This window comes from Podarcis melisellensis (assembly GCF_964234715.1).
Source record: "Podarcis melisellensis genome assembly, chromosome: Z".
NCBI classification, from domain to species: domain Eukaryota; kingdom Metazoa; phylum Chordata; class Lepidosauria; order Squamata; family Lacertidae; genus Podarcis; species Podarcis melisellensis.
Window position 1 is genome coordinate 9,513,619 of NC_138547.1, and position 19,026 is coordinate 9,532,644.

A 19,026-nucleotide genomic window follows, 5' to 3' on the forward strand; every position below is an offset into this window, starting at 1 on the left:
GCACTTTAAACATCCCTGGCATCCTGTAAAGAATCTTGGGAACTATAGTTTGCTAACAATGCTGAGAGCACCCTCCTTTCCCCTCACAGAGCTACAGTTCCCATAGTTCTTTGGGAAGAGCAACTGGCTGTTATGAACCACACAGGTACTTGTAGCTCTTTGAAGGAAATGGGGATCTCCTAGCAGCTTTTGGCACCCTTCGTGAACTACAATTCCCAGGAATCTTTGTGGGGAAAGCCAGAGTGGTGTGACACTGCTTGAAAGTACAGTGCAGATGGTGTTCTTGTTACTATTTTGAAGTGCAGGCAAACAAACACATTTGAGCACAACAAGGGCTATAGCTCAGTGGTAGAGGGTAGAGTGGTAGAGGTACAAAGTTCCAGGTTCAATTCCCACTGGCATCTCTGGGTAGAGCTAGGAAAGTCTGCAACCTTAAACCCTGGAGAGCTGCTATCTTCTAGTGTAGGAAATGCTAAGCTAGAGATAGCATTGACTCAATAGGAGGCAGCTACCGATGTTCGTTCACTTCCAGCACTAAAAAGAGCATCTGGGTTGTGGGCAGCAATGGCTCTACATCACCCACCCCTTCCAAGACGATGGAAAACCAGCACCAGCACAAGGTGCATGAATTCACCCATTATTTTTAACCCAATGGGGTTTTATTTGGCATTCAGGCAAATAGGAGGAGGAACAAACACACGGGCCACCTGGAAATGTGCCAGGCGGCCCAACCTGGCTCAAGATGGTTTGCCAAATCAATTTGCTGCTGCTGCTGCTGCTCACCAGAGCGGTGGGTTACATGCATGATCAAAACAGCAAGCCTTGAGTCCTGTAGGGTAGGCATGAGATTAGGGTTGACAGAAATGGGGGGTGGGGGTGGGGGGGCGGGACACGCAGCCTTTCAAAGAGAAAGGACTGCCACAGTCAACTCTACAGTTCCTTAGCAACAGACACAGAGACCCTTCGAGTTTGTGACGACGTCCCACCACCTCAAATGGCTATAAGTACAAAAGGGCATGGCTGGCTTGGAGCCCAGAACCAGACCACCCGCCCGTCTATGTGCTAACCAGAAAGCAAACTTGAAGAGCCACAGCCATACTGTGACCCTGCTGCTCCCCTGCAGATGTTATTCTGACAACACTCACATTCAGACAGGAAGGGTTACCCTCACCTGCAAGCTGGTCCTACCCCTCTGTCATCAAACACTGCTAAGGCTACATTCACACAATATGTTTAAAGCACTATGACACCACTTTAAACAGCCATGGCTTCTTTCAAATAATGGGGGTCTTCTTTAAGCATCCTTAAACTCCAGCTCCCAGATGTTTGGGGGGTAGGGAGTCATGACTGTTTAAAGTGGTATCAAACAATGTGCACCCCCCACCCAAGGCAAATAAAGGAACAGGAAGAGGGGGGGAAGAGAAACTCCCTGGTAGATAGGGTGCAGTATGAGTTGGTGGCTACTAGACTGGTAGGGTGGAAAGCAAGGAGCCCAAAAGTTGTTGGCGCCAGAACCAATGATAGGAGGACCCAGAGTCAATGAACCAACCAATCCTAGCCTTGTCCCCATCTTCCTCCCTGCTGAGTTCTACCAGGACTAACACTCTTCCACACTTCCGCTTGTTCTAGTTCTAGAAGGAACAGGTCCGAGCAGTTTTCTGTTTGCTCCACTGCTTTCCCTGGAAATCTTGCTCTTTAAGCAAATTGGAGCAAACACGAATCTGTGGAAAACCCAACTGATGTTTGCTCCAAATCAGCAGTAAAGATGGGGTCTTCCTTGGAGGAATGTGGCAGGAGAAGCAGAAGTCTGGATGAGCCCTCAGGAGGAGAAGGAAGCTGGCCACCCCCTGAGCTAGTTTGTAAGTAAGAATGGCAGGCAGGCAAGGGGTGACTCAGGGAGGACTGAGGATGTGGGGCAGTGCCCCATTCGCCTTAATGAAGCAGCCTCCAGTGCTGTAGACATACATCTGATGACACGGGTTCTACTCCACAAACATTATGCCACAACACCTGTTAGTTCATAAAAAGGTGCTGTGTGACCTTTTTTCTTTTTTTGGCAACAACAGACTTACCACAGCAAACCCTCTGAAAGTCTCCCTCCTAGGCACTTCATTCCAAAATGAGTAATGCACTTCATACCAGCCTGCAACACAAAGCAGTGGAGCAGGCTGCTCTGGATTGTGTGCAATGGCTACAGGGAACTGTGTGGTGCCTCTGGGGAAAAGCCAGTGCAGCAGACACTCCATCCCTCCCCAAGCAAGAGGACAATGTTAGAGGGATGGAAAATGCTGATTGAAGGTCTAGTTTGCAGCTGTCTTTGGAAAGCAGGCACAGGGGGGATCACAGAGAGCCAGAGCTCATTGTGCAAAACCAAACAGGGAGCGGACCAACTTTATACCAATTCTATGCCAGATAAGAGAACCGATCAAGCGTTTGATGCGCCACTCAGGTCTGATCCCCAAACAATCTGTTCTGGGGCTGTCCCCAAAGGCTTTTTCAAAAAGTCCTCTCAAGAGTGCTAGTTCCAAGAGTTGTATCCAATAGTCATTCCTAATGGGCATGGCTAACTTTGGTCCATTGGTTTCAGTGGGTCTACTCTGAGTAGAATGAAGATTGGGTACCACCCCAAAAGACACCCTGCATAACAGGCAGTATATGTCCTGGGGTAAAATCCTAAAAAAGGCTCAGCATTGTAAAAAAAAAAAAAAAAAAAAGGTCAACAGCTTCAATCCTAAAAAACAGCTCAACAGCTTTGGGGTTAAATCCTAGAAAAGCTCAACAACTTTAGGGTAAAATTGTAAAAAAAAAAAGCTCAACTTTGGTCGGCCCTCACACATGTTCACTTCATCAAATCTTGAAAAAGCTTGGGCACCCCTGTAGTGTATAAGTTATCACCCTATATAAGTTAAGTTTATATCATGCAACATTTGTGATTGTAAGTTGTTTGAAAACAATTTTTAATATTGTGTTTTAATGTTATAACCCGCCCTGGGACTTTAGGGTGAAGGGCAGGTAACAAATTGTTTTTATTATTAATCTAAACACAGTTCCAGTACAGATAAAGACTGGGGAAAACATCTACGTAAAAGGCTCACTGGAAGAGGAAGGTCTTCACCAGATAACAGAATGGAACTCTAAATCATCACAACTATCAAGGTTGCTGAGAATCACAAGTACTGGCTGTTGCACTCAGGTCCTGTCTGTGGGCTTCCCATAATAAGCATCAGATTGGCCACTGTGAGAACAGGATGCTGGACTAGATGGGCACTGGTTTGATCCAGCAGGGTCTCTACTTATGTTCTTAACAACAATTGGTTATCAATAAGATGCAAGGGTCCAGGACAGTGGCATGTGTCAGTTTATATGAATGAAATAAATTTTAAGCTACTGTCAAACGAGAGTAGATAAAAACATGAGAAATGGCAGCTTAACAATGAGGACCCATAAAACACTCTTAAAAACACACAGCAATTTATTGTGGCACCAGCTTTGGTAGACTGGAGCTGATTAATCTAATGCACTCTTAGTTCCCTAAAAACCTGCCACTTCTTTGACAGGATAAATTGTCTAGTCCTGCAACGCCTCAATATTAAGTTGCTATTCCTCAATTTTAATCAACTCATTTCTCTTTGGATGACCAGCATTCACAAGACACGGGAGGGGTTTTGTGAGATTGCAATGAGCAGCCAGAAGCTTACGATTCCACACTCACCCACTTCAAATCTCAGCGAAATGAAGCTGAGCACAAGGGACAGGGCACAATCACAGAACAGATCTGCTGACCAGCTTCGATATTTGGCTTCTCTTTCTCTGCCTAAGCTCCCCCCACCTTTCAGACTCCACTGAGCAAATGGGAGAGAGATTATCTTCAAACAGCAGGACCAACACTGCAAGACACCACGGCTCCACTGACACCATTGTGCAGCTTTAACAACAAAACATTAATCCAACATTAATCCAACAGGACATTTTGGTTCCCGAAAGGGGTGCTACTGTCCCATGGGGGACAGTAGGATTACCTTGTGGGGGAGCTAAAAGGCAAGGGGGCAGCAAGAGGGCACTGGAGGTGTAAGTGACTATCAGGCTTTGAAAAGCAGGTATGACTGAGTCAAGTCCATCAGTTTTGTTGAGTTAATTAAACTGAATCGTTTTAATTGAATTTTGAATAAATCTCCGATTATTGGTCATTGTTGAGTACCGTATTTCTCACTCCATAAGATGCACCTGACCATAAGACGCACCAAGTTTTTAGAGGGGGAATGCAAGGGGAAAAAATTCTTTAAAGGGCGCGTTGAGCAGAGCCTGTATGCATCTCAGGCTCTGCTCAGCGCTCCCTTTCACAAGCCATGTAGAGAGTGTGTATGGCACTTGCAGGCTTTTCCCCAAGGAGGGAGAAGGGCAGCCCATCACTTTTCCGGGTCGTGGGGGAAGGGACAGAGGGGCAGCCCTCTGTCCCTTCCCCCACCGCCAGCAAGAGCCGTGCAAAGCCTCCTCAGGCCGGTGGGATGAAGGCTTCCTATGCCCTGAAGAGGTTTCACACGGCTAAGCCAGAAGCTAGAACAGCGCTCCCTCTCACTGTTCTGGCTTCTAGCTTAGCTGCACAACCTGCATTCACTCCATAAGACGCACACACATTTCCCCTTACTTTTTAGGAGGGAAAAAGTGTGTCTTATAGAGCGAAAAACACAGTATTTTCCTGTGTTTCTATCTTCTTTAGTGGGTCATGCAAGCTGCTATTCTGAACAATGCTTTTTATAGGGTATGAGTTTGTGGAACCAAAGAAGCGGTGGCCCAAAAATGTTTGGGAACCACTGCTCTAAAGAGACACACACACACCCCCGCCACACACACCCATCTACTCCTATTATCAGTTCCTAGCACTAGGACAGATCAAGCTCCCCAGACACCCTTGATTATCTTGCAAGTCTGAAGAAAACCGTTTTGTAAACACTCATAGGCCTGTTCATGTAGCTAGGCTGGAGTGCAGTTTCTTATCCTGCCCCAATTGTGATGACTGGTGATTTGGAGAATCTTTTCAAGTCTTTTTTTTCAGTGCCTGAGGGCGGGTGGGGTCAGAGATAAAAATGGGTTGAGCAAGGGATGTAAATTTCACCTTTGTACAGTCGGCTACTTTCTATGCAAATGCATGCACACACACCTCTTTATTCTCCACCCAGGAAAGCAAGCACAGCATTCAAGGACACATTCCAGACAGGCAAAAAGAGCTCTCAGGTTGCAAAGCCAGGTTGGTGAGGTGTGAGTTCCAAGGACCAAACAGAGAGGCCTTGAGGGCTGCATTTTGCCCTTGGGACTGAGGTTCTCCACCCACAATCTAGGTTTACTTCTACACTGGGCACTCAACACAGAATTGCCAGGCTCCCTTTTTTCTGCAAGACATCACGAGCAAATCATCCCCCCCATATTCACCTGTTCAGTGATTAAAATGTATAGTGTAGCTGGGGTGGGGAATCATTAGTTGGGTACCATTGTTAGCAGTGGTATTTTTGTTTTTGTTTTAAGGGAAAAAAGGTGCTGGTACCATGAAGTTGTTACAGTAAGTGTGGCACTTGTAACATGGGGGGGGTGCTGGTACTGCATACCCTTGAGAACCCCCAGAAAAAAAGGACTGGTTGTTAGTACCAGAGAATGCTGGTAGACAACATAACACAAGTCAAACTGAAAATATAGGTGTCACTGAACGTGAATTAGCAATAGCTGCTGGCTTGTCCAGTAAAATTAATGAGGGGAAGGCTGTTATTTGAATTAAAGAAATATGGAACTAGAGTAGCTATTCCACTCACAGCTTAAAGGAGAGCAGCAATAATTGGGGCACTGTTCAACGTCCACACCTGTAAGCACCTTTGGAAACTTGGGCGCAGCTGAGTCACTCTTCTGCCACAGGTTCCAAGGTCCAATTCACACATCATGCATGTTCATGAGTCACCAATGGTAAACATGAGTGAAGTCATCACAAATTCCTCCCCCACCGTCAGAATGTTTAAGTGTTGCTGCCCCATCAGCTTAGCACCGTGTTCAGATGATGCACAAGCAAGTGGACCCACACAATCAGGAATAGAGCATGTGGTACAACCCTACTTTAGAATGCACGTGGAGCAAGTCATAGGTTTGAGTGCTCTCCCCCCCCCCCATTTAAATGCAGCTTTCAACAAGTTTCCACATCCTGGGACATCAAACTAATTCTCCACCGACTACCCAAATGTCCTAGCCATTGATTTCTTTTGGGGTTGGGCACAGAGAACCACAAACCTTTCTGTAGCAAAAGTCTTAGAATCATAGAATTGTAGAGTTGGAAGGGACCCCAAGGGTCATCTAGTCCAACCCCCTGTAGTGCAGGAATCTCAGCTAAAGCATCCATGACAGATGACCATCCAACCTCTGCTTAAAAACCTCCAAGGAAGGAGAGTCCACCACCTCCCGAGGGAGACCCTCCACTGCCGAATAGCTCTTACTATCAGAAAGCTTTTCCTGATGTTTAGTTGGAATCTCTTTTCTTGTAACTTGACGCCACTGGTTTGAGCCCTACCCTCCAGTGCAGGAGAAAACAAGCTTGCTCCATCTTCCATGTGAAAGCCCTTGGGACATTGGAAGACGGCTATCATAATTCCTCTGTCTCCCCCTTTTCCAGGCAAAACATACGCAGCTCCTTCAACTTTTCCTCATAAGGCTTGGTTTCCAGATTTTTTATCATCTTGCACACCTTCCAGTTTGCCAACAACCTTCCTAAACTGAAGCTCAGTAACAAATCATCTGCTTTGCATTGAGAAGATCCCAGGTTCAATATAATAATAATATAATAATTTATTATTTGTACCCTTGCCCATCTGTCTGGGTTTCCCCAGCCACTCTGGGCGGCTTCCAACAAAGATTAAAAATACATTAAAATGTCACACATTAAAAACTTCCCCGAACAGGGCTGCCTTCAGATGTCTTCTAAATGTCAGGTAGCTGTTTCTCTCTTTGACATCTGATGGGAGAGCATTCCACAGGACGGGCGCCACTACAGAGAAGGCCCTCTGCCTGGTTCCCTGTAGCTTTGCTTCTCACAATGAGGGAACCACCAGAAGACCCTCGGTGCTGGACCTCAGCGTTCAGGCAGAACGATGGGGTGGAGACGCTCCTTCAGGTATACTGGGCCGAGGCCGTTTAGGTCAACACCAACACTTTGAATTGTGCTCGGAAACATACTGGGAGCCAGTGTAGGTCTTTCAAGACCAGTGTTATGTGGTCTCGGCGGCCACCCCCAGTCACCAGTCCAGCTGCCGCATTCTGGATTAGTTGCAGTTTCTGGGTCATCTTGAAAGGTAGCCCCAAACAGAGCGCATTGAAGTAGTCCAAGCAGGAGATAACTAGAACATACACCACTCTGGCGAGACAGTCTGTGGGCAGGTAGGGTCTCAGCCTGTGTACCAGACAGAACTGATAAACAGCTGCCCTGGACACAGAATTGACCTGCGCCTCCATGGACAGCTGTGAGTCCAAAATGACTCCCAGGCTGAGCACCTGGTCCTTCAGGGGCACAGTTATCCCATTCAGGACCAGGGAGTCCTCCACACCAGCCCGCCCCCTGTCCCCCAAGAACAGTACTTCTGTCTTGTCAGGATTCAACCTCAATCCATTAGCCGCCATCCATCCTCCAACCGCCTCCAGGCACTCGCACAGGACCTTCACTGGTTCTGATTTGAAAGAGAGGTAGAGCTGGGTATCATCTGCATATTGATGGACACCCAGTCCAAACCCCCTGATGATCTCTCCCAGCGGCTTCATGTAGATGTTAAAAAGCATGGGGGAGAGGACGGAACCCTGAGGCACCCCACAAGTGAGGGCCCAGGGGTCTGAACACTCATTCCCCGCCCCCGGGCATCTCTGGCATCTCCAGGTAGGGCTGGGAGAAACCTCTTGTCTGAAATCCTGGAAAGCTGATGCCAGTCAGTATAGAGGGACCTAGAGTGGCCAGTCGTCTGACTTGACATAAGGCCTTTGTTCCAGCTCAATGGATCATGGGGAGAAGAGGTGAATTGGAACCTGCTACCAATTTCTTGCTAGCTCTTAAAGGTAAAGGGACTCCTGACCATTAGGTCCAGTCGTGGCCGACTCTGGGGTTGTGGCGCTCATCTTGCTTTATTGGCTGTGGGTGCCGGCGTACAGCTTCCGGGTCATATGGCCAGCATGACTAAGTTGCTTCTGGCGAACCAGAGCAGCTGCCGTTTACTTTCCGCCAGATAGGTACCTATTTATCTACTTGCACTTTGATGTGCTTTGGAACTGCTAGGCTGGCAGGAGCTGGGACCGAGCAATGGGAGCTCACCTCGTCGGAGGGATTTGAACCGCCGACCTTGGTAAGCCCTGGGCTCTGTGGTTTAACCCACAGCGCCACCCGCGTCCCTTTGCTAGGTCTTACTCCAGAATAATTGCCACAGGCAGCGTTAAGAAACTATTTACAAAAGCAATGTCAGCATTCCCACCCCCCAAAAAGTTGGCAGTTGTTTGGGTGTTCTTTCCAAAACACCTTCATATATACACACACACCACCGCCAAGGCAACTTGGCAAACCTCACCCTAGCCAGACACTGCCTTAGCTGCTGCGACAAGAGGAGTGAACCATGCTGGGTTGGGACAGGGGTTCAGCCCCCGCTGCGCTGTGACACCCATGCATGCCCTCAGGCCTAGCCTGCCATCTCTGTCTACGCTACAAGGCAGGGCAGAAATGCAAACTGAATGCAAAAATCTGAAGCCAGGGTATGAGGTGAGGGCTTCTCTTGCCTGCTTTGGCGATTTCTCACCAAGCCTACCCAAGAGATTTTCTCTCACCACCACACCACCCAAAGTGTTAATATTCACAGCTCTGATCCTAGAGAGAGAAACAGAACATAGCATACTGAAAGAGGCAAGCCAGCCCGCTCCCTTGTTTTTGCAGCCCCCAGCCTGAGAAAAGACCAAGATGTTCCAGGAGCTGCTGAGTCAACAGTCCCTTCCCAACTTCAAGGCATCTGCATTTGTCCAAGGCCCTGTGTAGGAGAGGAGGGTGGTCCTGGCTCCCTGCCTCAAGTGGCAGCCTGCTTTATAAAGGTTCCTTGGTTCCTGTTAGCCAGTTGAGAACTCAGAAGCCCATTCATATTGCTCCAAATCAAGAGCATGGGGAACCTTTTTCGGTCTGTGGCAACATGCCCTTCTAGGAAACATTTCAGGAGCCATATGCCAATTGTGGGTGGGCCAGATGCAAAGCCAGGCGGAACAACTCATGTAGATTTGTGGTATGGAAACATCCCCAGGGTATTTACCTATTTATTAGCCAGTGGTATGGTGGTTACCGGCCCCTGCTGGGAACTGGGAGACCAGGGTTCAAATCACCAGTCAGCTACACTGAAGATCACTGGGTAACCTCTTGTGAGTGACTGTCTCTCAGCCTAACCAGGGTTGTGATGAATCATGTATGCCACTTTGAGCTCATTGGAGGAAAAGTGGGATATAAATGCAATATATGTATATCTTTGTAAAATTTTACCCTGTTAATGCAGATGCATCACTTAGGGTAGCTTATAACAGTTAAACTCACAGCATCGTAATAAAAGCAAACACATATATACACACAGACGTATTTCTTAAAACCATACAATACAGAACACGAGTAGGCAAAACTGATTAAAAACAAAACTCTAAGATATCCAAACTCAAAAGGGAAATAAATTCTACCTTGAGTGTGACTACTGAGAAAGCCTTATCTGTCATTACAGCCGGCCATATCAAGGGCCCCTCCATTATATCTGACTCCCAGCTCCCAACCAGCATGGTTAATGGTGCCTAGAAAGGAGGGATGTTAAGAAGTGGAGTAAGGCATCAGTACTGAGACCTGTGCTTTCCAACATATATGTAACTGCCCTGGTGCTGAGCTCCAAAAGGATCTCTCCAGACTGGGTGAATGGGCATTAAGAGGCAAATGCAATGCAATGTAAGGAAGCGTGGAGCAATACATGCCTGGGGGGAATACACCCCAGTTTCAAATATACAGTGATAGGGTCTGCAAAGGGCAGTGTGACTCACCAGGAAATATATTGGGGCTATGGCGTTACGGCGGGTGGCCTGGCAGAAATGCTGGTCCTGTGTACAGCCACTGCCGAAAAGACAATTTCGATGTAAGGGATCGTTAGGATTGAAAAGGAACTGCTAATATTGTAACACCATTATACAAATCTATGGTGCAACCACACTTTGAATCCTGTGTACAGCTGTGGTCACTGAATCTCAAGGAGGACATTGTAAGGCTGGAAAAAAAGATTCAGAAAAGGGCAGCCAAGATAATCACTGGGTGAGAGGAACTCCCGATCGAGGAACAGTTGGGGCTTTTTTAGTCTGTATAAAAAGGTAGTAAGGAGACAACAGAGGTACATAAAACTGGACAGAGTTACATTTCTCCCCCTACCTTTTTCATTGTATTAGAACCTGCACTAATCTTTTTTTTTTTTAATTCTTTTTATTAAGCTGTGTTTTTTTAGAAAAACAACATAAAGTAAAACAAAACCACAAACATACCAAGAAAAAAAACAAAAGTACATAAATAAACAACAAAAGAGAAACATTAATTCATAGCATAACCTTAATTGACTTCCCTCCATCACGATTTTGAGCTATATCTCCACATTATCTTCTGCGGTATCTTTTTACAACCTTTATCTATACATCGCAGGTTTTATGTTACACCTACTGTGATTTTAATGTTTCCTAAATTTGTTTCTATATATGTAATGAATTTGTTCCAATCGTTAATAAATTTTACATTTTTTTTATGCCTGATCTTCTGTGACATCTTTGCTAGTTCTATATATTCGAATAACTTAATTTGCCATTCTCTAATAGGTGGGATATTAGGTGTTTTCCAGTTTTGAGCTAGCAATATCCTGGCAGCTACTGTTGCGTATTACCTGGCAGGGGAGACACCTTGATCATGAAGAACCTGCACTAATCCAATGAAGTTGAACATTGGAAGATCCAGGGCAAACAAAAGGAAATATTTCACACAACACAGAATTATACACTGGAAATTTGCTGCCACAGAATGTAGGTGATTGCCATCAACTTAAGATGGCTTTAGCAAAGGATTGGGGGGTGGGGGGGTTACACAAACCCATGGAGGAGGATAATGGCTACTATTCCTGATGGCTGTGGACCGATTCCTGTACAGGAGGCAGTATACCATATTTCCTCAAATGTAATGCACACCTTTTTTGGCCAAATTATGCCGTGAAAATTAGGGTGTGCATTAGATTTGAGAACGCATTTACATTCGCCAGCAAATACTTTTTTTTGTTTCAAGGCTTTGAAAACTGAGGTGTGCATTAGATTCAATGGTGCATTAGATTTGTGTAAATACGGTAAAAAGGTACAGGTTAAGGACCACTGACGGTTAAGTGCAGTCATAGACGACTCTGGGGTTGCGGCGCTCATCTCGCTTTACAGGCCAAGGGAGCTGGCGTTTGTCCGAAGACCATTTTTCCAGGTCAAGTGGCCAGCATGACTAAGCCGCTTCTGGCACAACGGAACACTGACACCAGAGCAGTGCCTGGAAATGCCGTTTACCTTTCCGCCGGAGCGGTACCTATTCATCTACTTGCACTTTGACGTGATTTCGAACTGCTAGGTTGGCAGGAGCAGGGACTGAGCAACGGGAGCTCACCCCGTCGCGGGGATTTGAACTGCTGACCTTCTGATCAGCAAGCCCAAGAGGCTTAGTGGTTTAGACCACAGCACCATCCGCGTTCCCCTGGTAAATACGGTGTATGCCTCTAAATGCCAGTTGCAGGGAATCACAAGCTGCTGTTTCCCTCAGGTCTGGCTTGCAGGCTTCCCATTGGGGCATCTGGTTGGCCATTGTGAGAACAGGTGGCTGAACTAAATGGGCCTTTGACCTGATCCATCAGGGCTATTTTTATGTTCTTAACCCAAGATACAGACAGTGATGGCTTCCCCACCAGCTAAATATATACTTTCACCATCCTCCTTCCAGAAAAGCATAAGGCATCTCCACAGCCCCCCAGAGTGGCTGGGGCAACTGAGTCAGTTGGGTGGGGTATGATGATGATGATGATGATGCCCTGGGGTGCATCCCAGGGCCAAACAGAAATGTTTGGAAATGCCACAATTGGCCCCTGGAACTGAGGCTCCCCAACCTTGATCACACCTGATGAAGAGTTCTGGAAAACCCAAGGTATTCCCCCAGCCATGTGGATTTTTGGTTTGTTGGTTTCATACAATTATATGCCACTTGGTTGTAAAAATAAATAAATAAATAAATAAATAAATAAATAAATAAATAATAAATATCTCAAATCAATTTACAAAAGGAATATAAACTATCAAATCATCAGCAAAATTACCAATCAAATCTTAACATTCTTGTGCACCTGATGAGCCACAGATTTTCCACCTGTTTATAGGGACGGAGGAAAACTCAAGAGGATACGGTGCTTTTGGTTTTTTGCTATATATATAATAGCACTGTTTTATCTGTTAACTATAGAGAATTGCCTTCAAGTCACCTTATGTCCAAGAAGTGGACAACCTTAAAAGCAACAAAATAGTTCACTTTTCACCAGGTCAAAGTGGGTTATTAGCTCCCCATTCCAGATTCCCACAAAAGTTCAAAACAAAGCACGCTCTCCACTATAACCTGTGGAGAGACTTATTGGACTGAATTTTTAAGAAATGAATATACATGTCTGATACCTTTCGAGACTGTTATTTTATCCATGCAACCCCATTCAGGGATCAGCCATAGTATGATTGCTGTTGTCTATGTTTGCCTGTTGCATGTATTTCAGAAATAACAAGAATACATTTTTAAAAGTGCAGAGGCTTGATAAGAAGTTGATGCTATGACCTAACTATCCCATAGCCAATACACCTCCATGATTGAGGACCTGTCCCATGTGCAACACAGAAGAACGATCTTCAGGCAGAGCCTGTTTGTTAGTTCTATGCTATTAAATCTGGGGTGACCCCAAAACACACTTAAAAGTAAGGAAGAGGAGGGATGTACCCTAAGCTTTGAACAACATCCTTTTTTAAAAAAAGAAATAATTATTCAAAATTAAAACAAAACATATTATCCAGAAACATATCATCCTTATTCCCCCCTCTTTTTCCTCCCTCCCCCCACAGAACCCACCCGCCCCTACCCCCTGGTTTCCCTCAGTTCCAGTCTTTGATTTCTCTAAAAATGCTGTTTTCTGCATGTTACAAAGTTGTATAGATCCTCAAACTATTTAGCTGATTATTATCAATAAAAAGTTTGTGAATGTTTATTCAAAACCTGCCAAGGAGTCCAGTTCGCTTTGTTGCATCTTCAAATACTTTGTAAAGGGTTCCCATTCATCTTTAAAGTCACAGTTATCCTTGTCCCGTAGCTTTGAACAGCATCCTATCCTACAAAGACACAACCAAGAATGTATCCTGCAGGAGTCTTCAACCTTTTCAGACCCAAGAACCATTAGGAATAAGGAACAGAGAGACCCAGAATCCCATTGTGGTCCTCTACACCTCTCTATCTGGTCCTCAGAACTTTCCCTAGGTCACATGCCTCATCCCTTTTCTTCAGTGTTTTTGCCTGGCTGGAATACAGTCATACCTTGGGTTACAGACACTTCAGTTTGCGCATCGCGCCAAACCCGGAAGTACCAGAACAGGTTAGTTCTGGGTTTCGGTGCTTGCGCATGTGCAGAAGGACCAAGTCACGACCTGCACGTGCGCAGATGCGACGCTGGGGGTTGCGAATGCTGCAGGTTGAAAATGTGCCTCCTGCATGAATCACGTTCGCAACCCGAGCGTCCACTGTATGTCCCCGAATTCTTATCATGCCTCTTCCTTGTCTGGATGAAGGATGGAGAAGGGTATGCAAGTGAGTGTAGAATTTTGGCTACTGTGCGTTAAATGATTTACATTAGTTGCTCCACCCACTTTTGCCTCTGACCCCACCCACCACTGACCTTTGGAAGCTTTCCCAGAAGGGAACCCAGGCTGGAAAAGGTTCCCTACCCTGGAAAGAAATTAGTGTTGACCTAGAGACAACACTGGGACATCTAAGGGAAAACACTCTCGTAGCTCTGCAAGTGTATGGTTTCTGGTTGCCCAAAACATAGTGTGGGGTTTATACATTTCTAAATACACTATGTACACTATGATTGGCAAAGGGCAGTATTCTAGACAGTGCCTTGCATGACAATGCAGAGTTAAGCTTGGTGTAATTTTGGAATGTTTCATAGAAAATAATTTCCTGGGGCAGTAGGCATGGAATCCAATATCTTCTTTCAGAATGACTTGAACTGTGATTCCTGTGGAGTTCCATTGTACCTAAAAGAGCTTGCATGCCATGCTCTTGTGACTAAGCTGCTTCTGGCGAACCAGAGCAGTGCACGTAAACGCCATTTACCTTCCTGCCGGAGCGGTACCTATTTATCTACTTGCACTTTGATGTGCTTTCAAACTGCTAGGTTGGCAGGAGCAGGGACTGAGCAACGGGAGCTCACCCCATCGTGGGGATTCGAACCGCTGACCTTCTGATAGGCAAGCCCTAGGCTCTGTGGTTTAGACCTCAGCGCTACCTGCATCCCAGGGCCACCGACATCCTTATTGGAGTACACAGTGGCTAAAAAGCCCCCCTTTCATGCTGATGGAGCGGCTCTAGAATGCTGGAAGCAGGGACCCTGCTGCAGAAATAGCAACAGGTCTCTGACAACAGACCACAGCACAGCTGGCTGTTGCACTAAAATTCTCATCCTCTCTGACCATGGGCCATTCCGGTTAGAGTGTCACACCAGGTCCAAATGCCCACTCAGCTTTGAAGTTCAGTGGGTGGCCTTGGGCAAATCACAACCTCTCAGTCTATCCTACTTCTTTGCAGGGCCATTGCAATGATACTTACCATTTCAGATACTAGGCATACTCAGAAGAAATATAGGTTATATTTTGCAATAAAAGTTCTAACAAAGGTGGCCAAGAGATATTAGGGTTGCAGCCTGAAGTACACCTGCTAGGAATTCCCACTGAACTTAGAGGGGCTTACTTGTGAGTAAACATGCTGAGGTTGAGCTATACCAAGTCAATTTACTAAGCCCCAGGGGGACTTACTCCCCCAGTAAGCATGTGGAAGTATTTGCTGTGTATGATGAAGAAGTACCCCTCCCCATTGGAACCTCACCTCCAACAGGGACTTCACTGAGCTGCCTTATTTTGATTATGCATTTTGCGTTTTTATATTGTGATTTTATCTTGTGAAGCATGGGTAGAGGGTGGTATATAAGCTTAATAAATAATAACAACATAATAACAACTCAAGTCCAACCTACACAAGCTGCACTATGTGGTTAATATCATCAGCCTAGCTGAGAGGGCTACTGTGAGAACAACTGGAGATATAAGAAAATCACTTTGAGCGCTCAGGAATTGCACTACAAGTATCAGGAAGGGGGAAATCTCAGGACCAGAGGGCCAGATGTGGCCCTTGGGTCTCTTCCTAGTCCACTCCTTCTCTGCAAGCCACACCCCTCTTCTCAGACCACACCCCTTTCCACTCCCACTTTGTGTCCTCCTTGAGTGCTTCTGTGTGACTGAAGAATGGAGGGTTGTGCGTATACACAGACAAACCTGAACTATGTGACTTCAAGGCTCACTCCATTCCTGTGACTGCAGTCTGTTTTCACTACTTTTAATACTGGATTTTAAATTATTCTAACCTGCCCTGGGACCTGCTGCTAAAGTGTGGGTCATCATAATAAAAATCATAGACTGAACTTGATCTTGGTTTTGGTGTACTATATCCTACTGTACAAGCCATTGTTCCGTTTACTTTTGGGTTCTGGTTGTGCCCGCCATTGTCATGCAACCCTTGGAACACTGCCTAGGAGAGGAATGCGGACCTCAGGCTGGAAGAAGTTTCCCTACCTGCTGATGAATATCATGGCATTATATCTCATTGGGACAGGTTGAAAACAAGAAAACTGGAAGCTTCAATCCCTACTGTGCAGATCTGCACAGTTGAAGGAAATCTACTTCCAAATCCACTCCCAATGTAGGCATCTGTTTTATCCAGGTTCCTCTGTGCCAGAGCTTTCCAAACCGTGTGTCGCGACACATTAATGTGTCAGGCTGCAGTGCGTAGGTGTGTCACGCAAACGTTCCCCACACTCCCTTCTAGGGCTGGGAAGGGGTTAGTTTAACCTCTGGTTTGCTAGTAAAACTGAATTACTGTGTCGTGAAATGATGCATGTCTTAAAAAGTGCGTCGCCAACATGAAAAGTTTGGAAAGCTCTGCTCTGCACCTTCCCCAACCACCACCTGGCCACACAACACCCAAGCCTAACCTGCTTATCCAAGTGCACCATATGTTCCAATTTCCAGATGTCAATGCTACATACATTTCACACATTATGCGCATCCACGCAAAGGGCACAGCAAGTCACTCTGCCTCCAGAGGCTATTCATGCGGCTAATAGTGCAGGTATAGCTAGTGGAGTACTGGTGCCTGCCAGATGTTTCCAGACTTCCAGCTCCCATCAGGCCCAGTCAAGTGCAGCCAATGGTCACGGTTCAGTTGCACTTCAGCAACATCTGGCGGGCACATTGGCTACCCCTGGGGTAGTGGCTAAGAGCATTGGATCAGAGCTAGGGAGCTTTGGGTTCAAATCCTCACTCAACAAAGTCACCTAGTCACTATGGGCCAGTCACCCACCTACCATGCAAGGTTGGTGGGAAGCCATAACATTCAAGAAGTCAGTGTAATAATATATCTCACCCAGCCTTTTTCTCCTCGTGCAGAAAAAGGTTTGTCCGGAGTTTATGCCACAGATAGACCAATGATATACACGTCTACAACAAGTTGTTTTATGCTCAGTAGGGCTTACTCTCAGGTAAGCATGCACAGGATTGTGGCCTCAGTCAACCATCAACAAGGATGGATGCAACTTGGGCTTTTGGTATATTTGATTCATTCTGGCTCAGCTGAATATAGAAAAAGTTGTCTCCCCTGCAACCAATATTTCAGAATGCTCAGGGTTGCTTCTTATACATGTGGGGAAACCTGTGGCACTGCAGATGTTGCTGAGCCACAGCTCCCATAATCCTCTACTAATAGCCATGCTGGTTGGCACTGGTGGGAGTTGGACTTCAGTGACATCTGAAGAGCCACAGGTTGTCTCCTGCCCACCCCGCCTTAAACCAAACAGAACACTGTCCCCTTCCAGACGACCACTCCCCACCCCAGTTCACACAAACTCCCTAACTGTGCTGAACACACTTAAGTTCTACTAAGAGAGTTCTGGGGTGCCTGTCACTCTCCTACTCCACCAAATCTGGAAGCAATGAGCCCATTAAGCTCAGATGCTTAAGATTACTCAAGCACTAAGAACTTGAAGCACTCTCCACATGTTCAGAAGCTCCTAACACAATCACATCACAAGGCAAAGCATACAGAAAGCGGTTTTACCAGACCTGACCACTCACTCAGGAGTTAAGCCTCTGGGACACTCCTTTCCGAAAGAATGCTGAAGAGTTAGCCAGACAATTGGGGGGGGGGGGTTTCCTTGTGTGTGGCTATTTCTATTATTAATTTATTACCTGCCTTTAACCCTAGGGTCCCAGAGCAGGTTATAACACTAAAACAGAATGTCAACAACAGTTTAAAACAACTTACAATACTAAAAATGTAGGTCCTAAAGTATTTTAAGATTCATCCCACCACTTCAGTGGATCTGGATGGGGTTAAGATTTTTACCACCACAGACCTGCAGAAGAGACACACAGAGAAATACACCTACATGGCAGCAGAGACATGGGGCAGAGGGAGACAGTGCCACAGACAACAGGAAAAAAGTTATCATTTCAGACAGGTAGTTGTGGGGTGTGGCTTATTTGACGTTAAGGCCTCCTTCAACGCCCCAAAATCAAGTCTCGCTGCTCAAACCAGGCAAAGATACAATACACAGTCCCTGAGCATAGACAGAGGATATTTTCCTCAACCGTAATTAAACTTCCCCCCGCTGCGCGCACATCAAAGCCACTCCTCTTTCTCCCCCACGAAATAAAGTGGGAAGAAGAAAGTAATCCTGGCGCTACACGGTGCGACTGTGAGCCTCGGCGCCTAATTGCAAGGGGGCTTAGAGAGTGAAAGAAGGTGGACGACAGGTGGAAAGGTCCCACCACCCAAAAAAAGTGTCCCGACAGCTGTGCACCCCTGCACCTATTCGCAAGCAGGCTTCGCGCAGAGGGTTAATGGGAATAGGAAGACGTGGAGAGGGTAGTGGAACGGACGTGGGAAACGGAGTCCCCCTCCCCTCCCGCTCCCTCCCTACTTGCTCGCTCACCGCGGTACTGGAGCGCTCCAGCCAGGCGGACGGTGACCGTGCCAGTCAGAGGCTCGCCGGGGCTGTAGACGACGCGGCTGTCGCCCAGGCGGATCTCGAAGAGCTGGATCTTCCCCATAGCCGAGCCGGAGCTGGAAGGGGTCGGACGATGGAGGCCTTGCGCTCTTGCTGTCGCTACGGGCTCCTCTTTTTTTCCTGCTTCGGGACGACGGTCGGCGGCGGCTGATGCCTGCTGCGCTTTTACGCTCCGCTCTGCTCTCTCCGCCTCTCCGGGCAAAACTGCGGAAGGCGCAGCTCGTCTCTCGTTCGCTCTCTACCTGCTTGCTCAGGGGACGGCCTGCGCATGGCCGGCCCCTTAAAGGGCCATCCCGTGGCCCCGCCTCCTCTCCTCCTGCCTTCCTTAATCCTGGCATTCAGCTTCAGAGGCAGCCAGTCAAGGAAACACTAACCCCGCGCTGCCGCTATTTACGCGTTTGGATTTCATCCCCGCGAGATGAGATGATGGGTTTATTTTGAAGTTGGGTCTATGTTTGGGTCTCATCAGGATCAGCCGCATTCATAAGACGCTGTGCAGGTTTATCTTCCAGACAGAAGAGCTGAGGATAGAGCCTCCCGGCTCGGAGGCAGTCTATCGCCAGTCCAGTGCAAAAGATACCTG

The 19,026-nt window shown here is 46.7% G+C and overlaps 1 protein-coding gene across 2 annotated transcripts in view; it reads right to left on the bottom strand.

The window, feature by feature from the left end:
• ARRDC1 (arrestin domain containing 1) overlaps positions 1-18,788 on the bottom strand; it is a 52,187-nt gene extending 33,399 nt beyond the window's left edge. The window contains exon 1 of one of the 2 annotated variants that reach the window (XM_081896548.1): positions 18,369-18,788. In XM_081896548.1, coding sequence (XP_081752674.1) covers positions 18,369-18,486 — 118 coding nt within the window. In that variant the 5' untranslated portion in view covers positions 18,487-18,788. The remainder of the gene's footprint in view (positions 1-18,368) is intronic. The other variant, XM_081896547.1, reaches the window with a different exon arrangement.
• Positions 18,789-19,026: the final 238 nt, after the last annotated feature.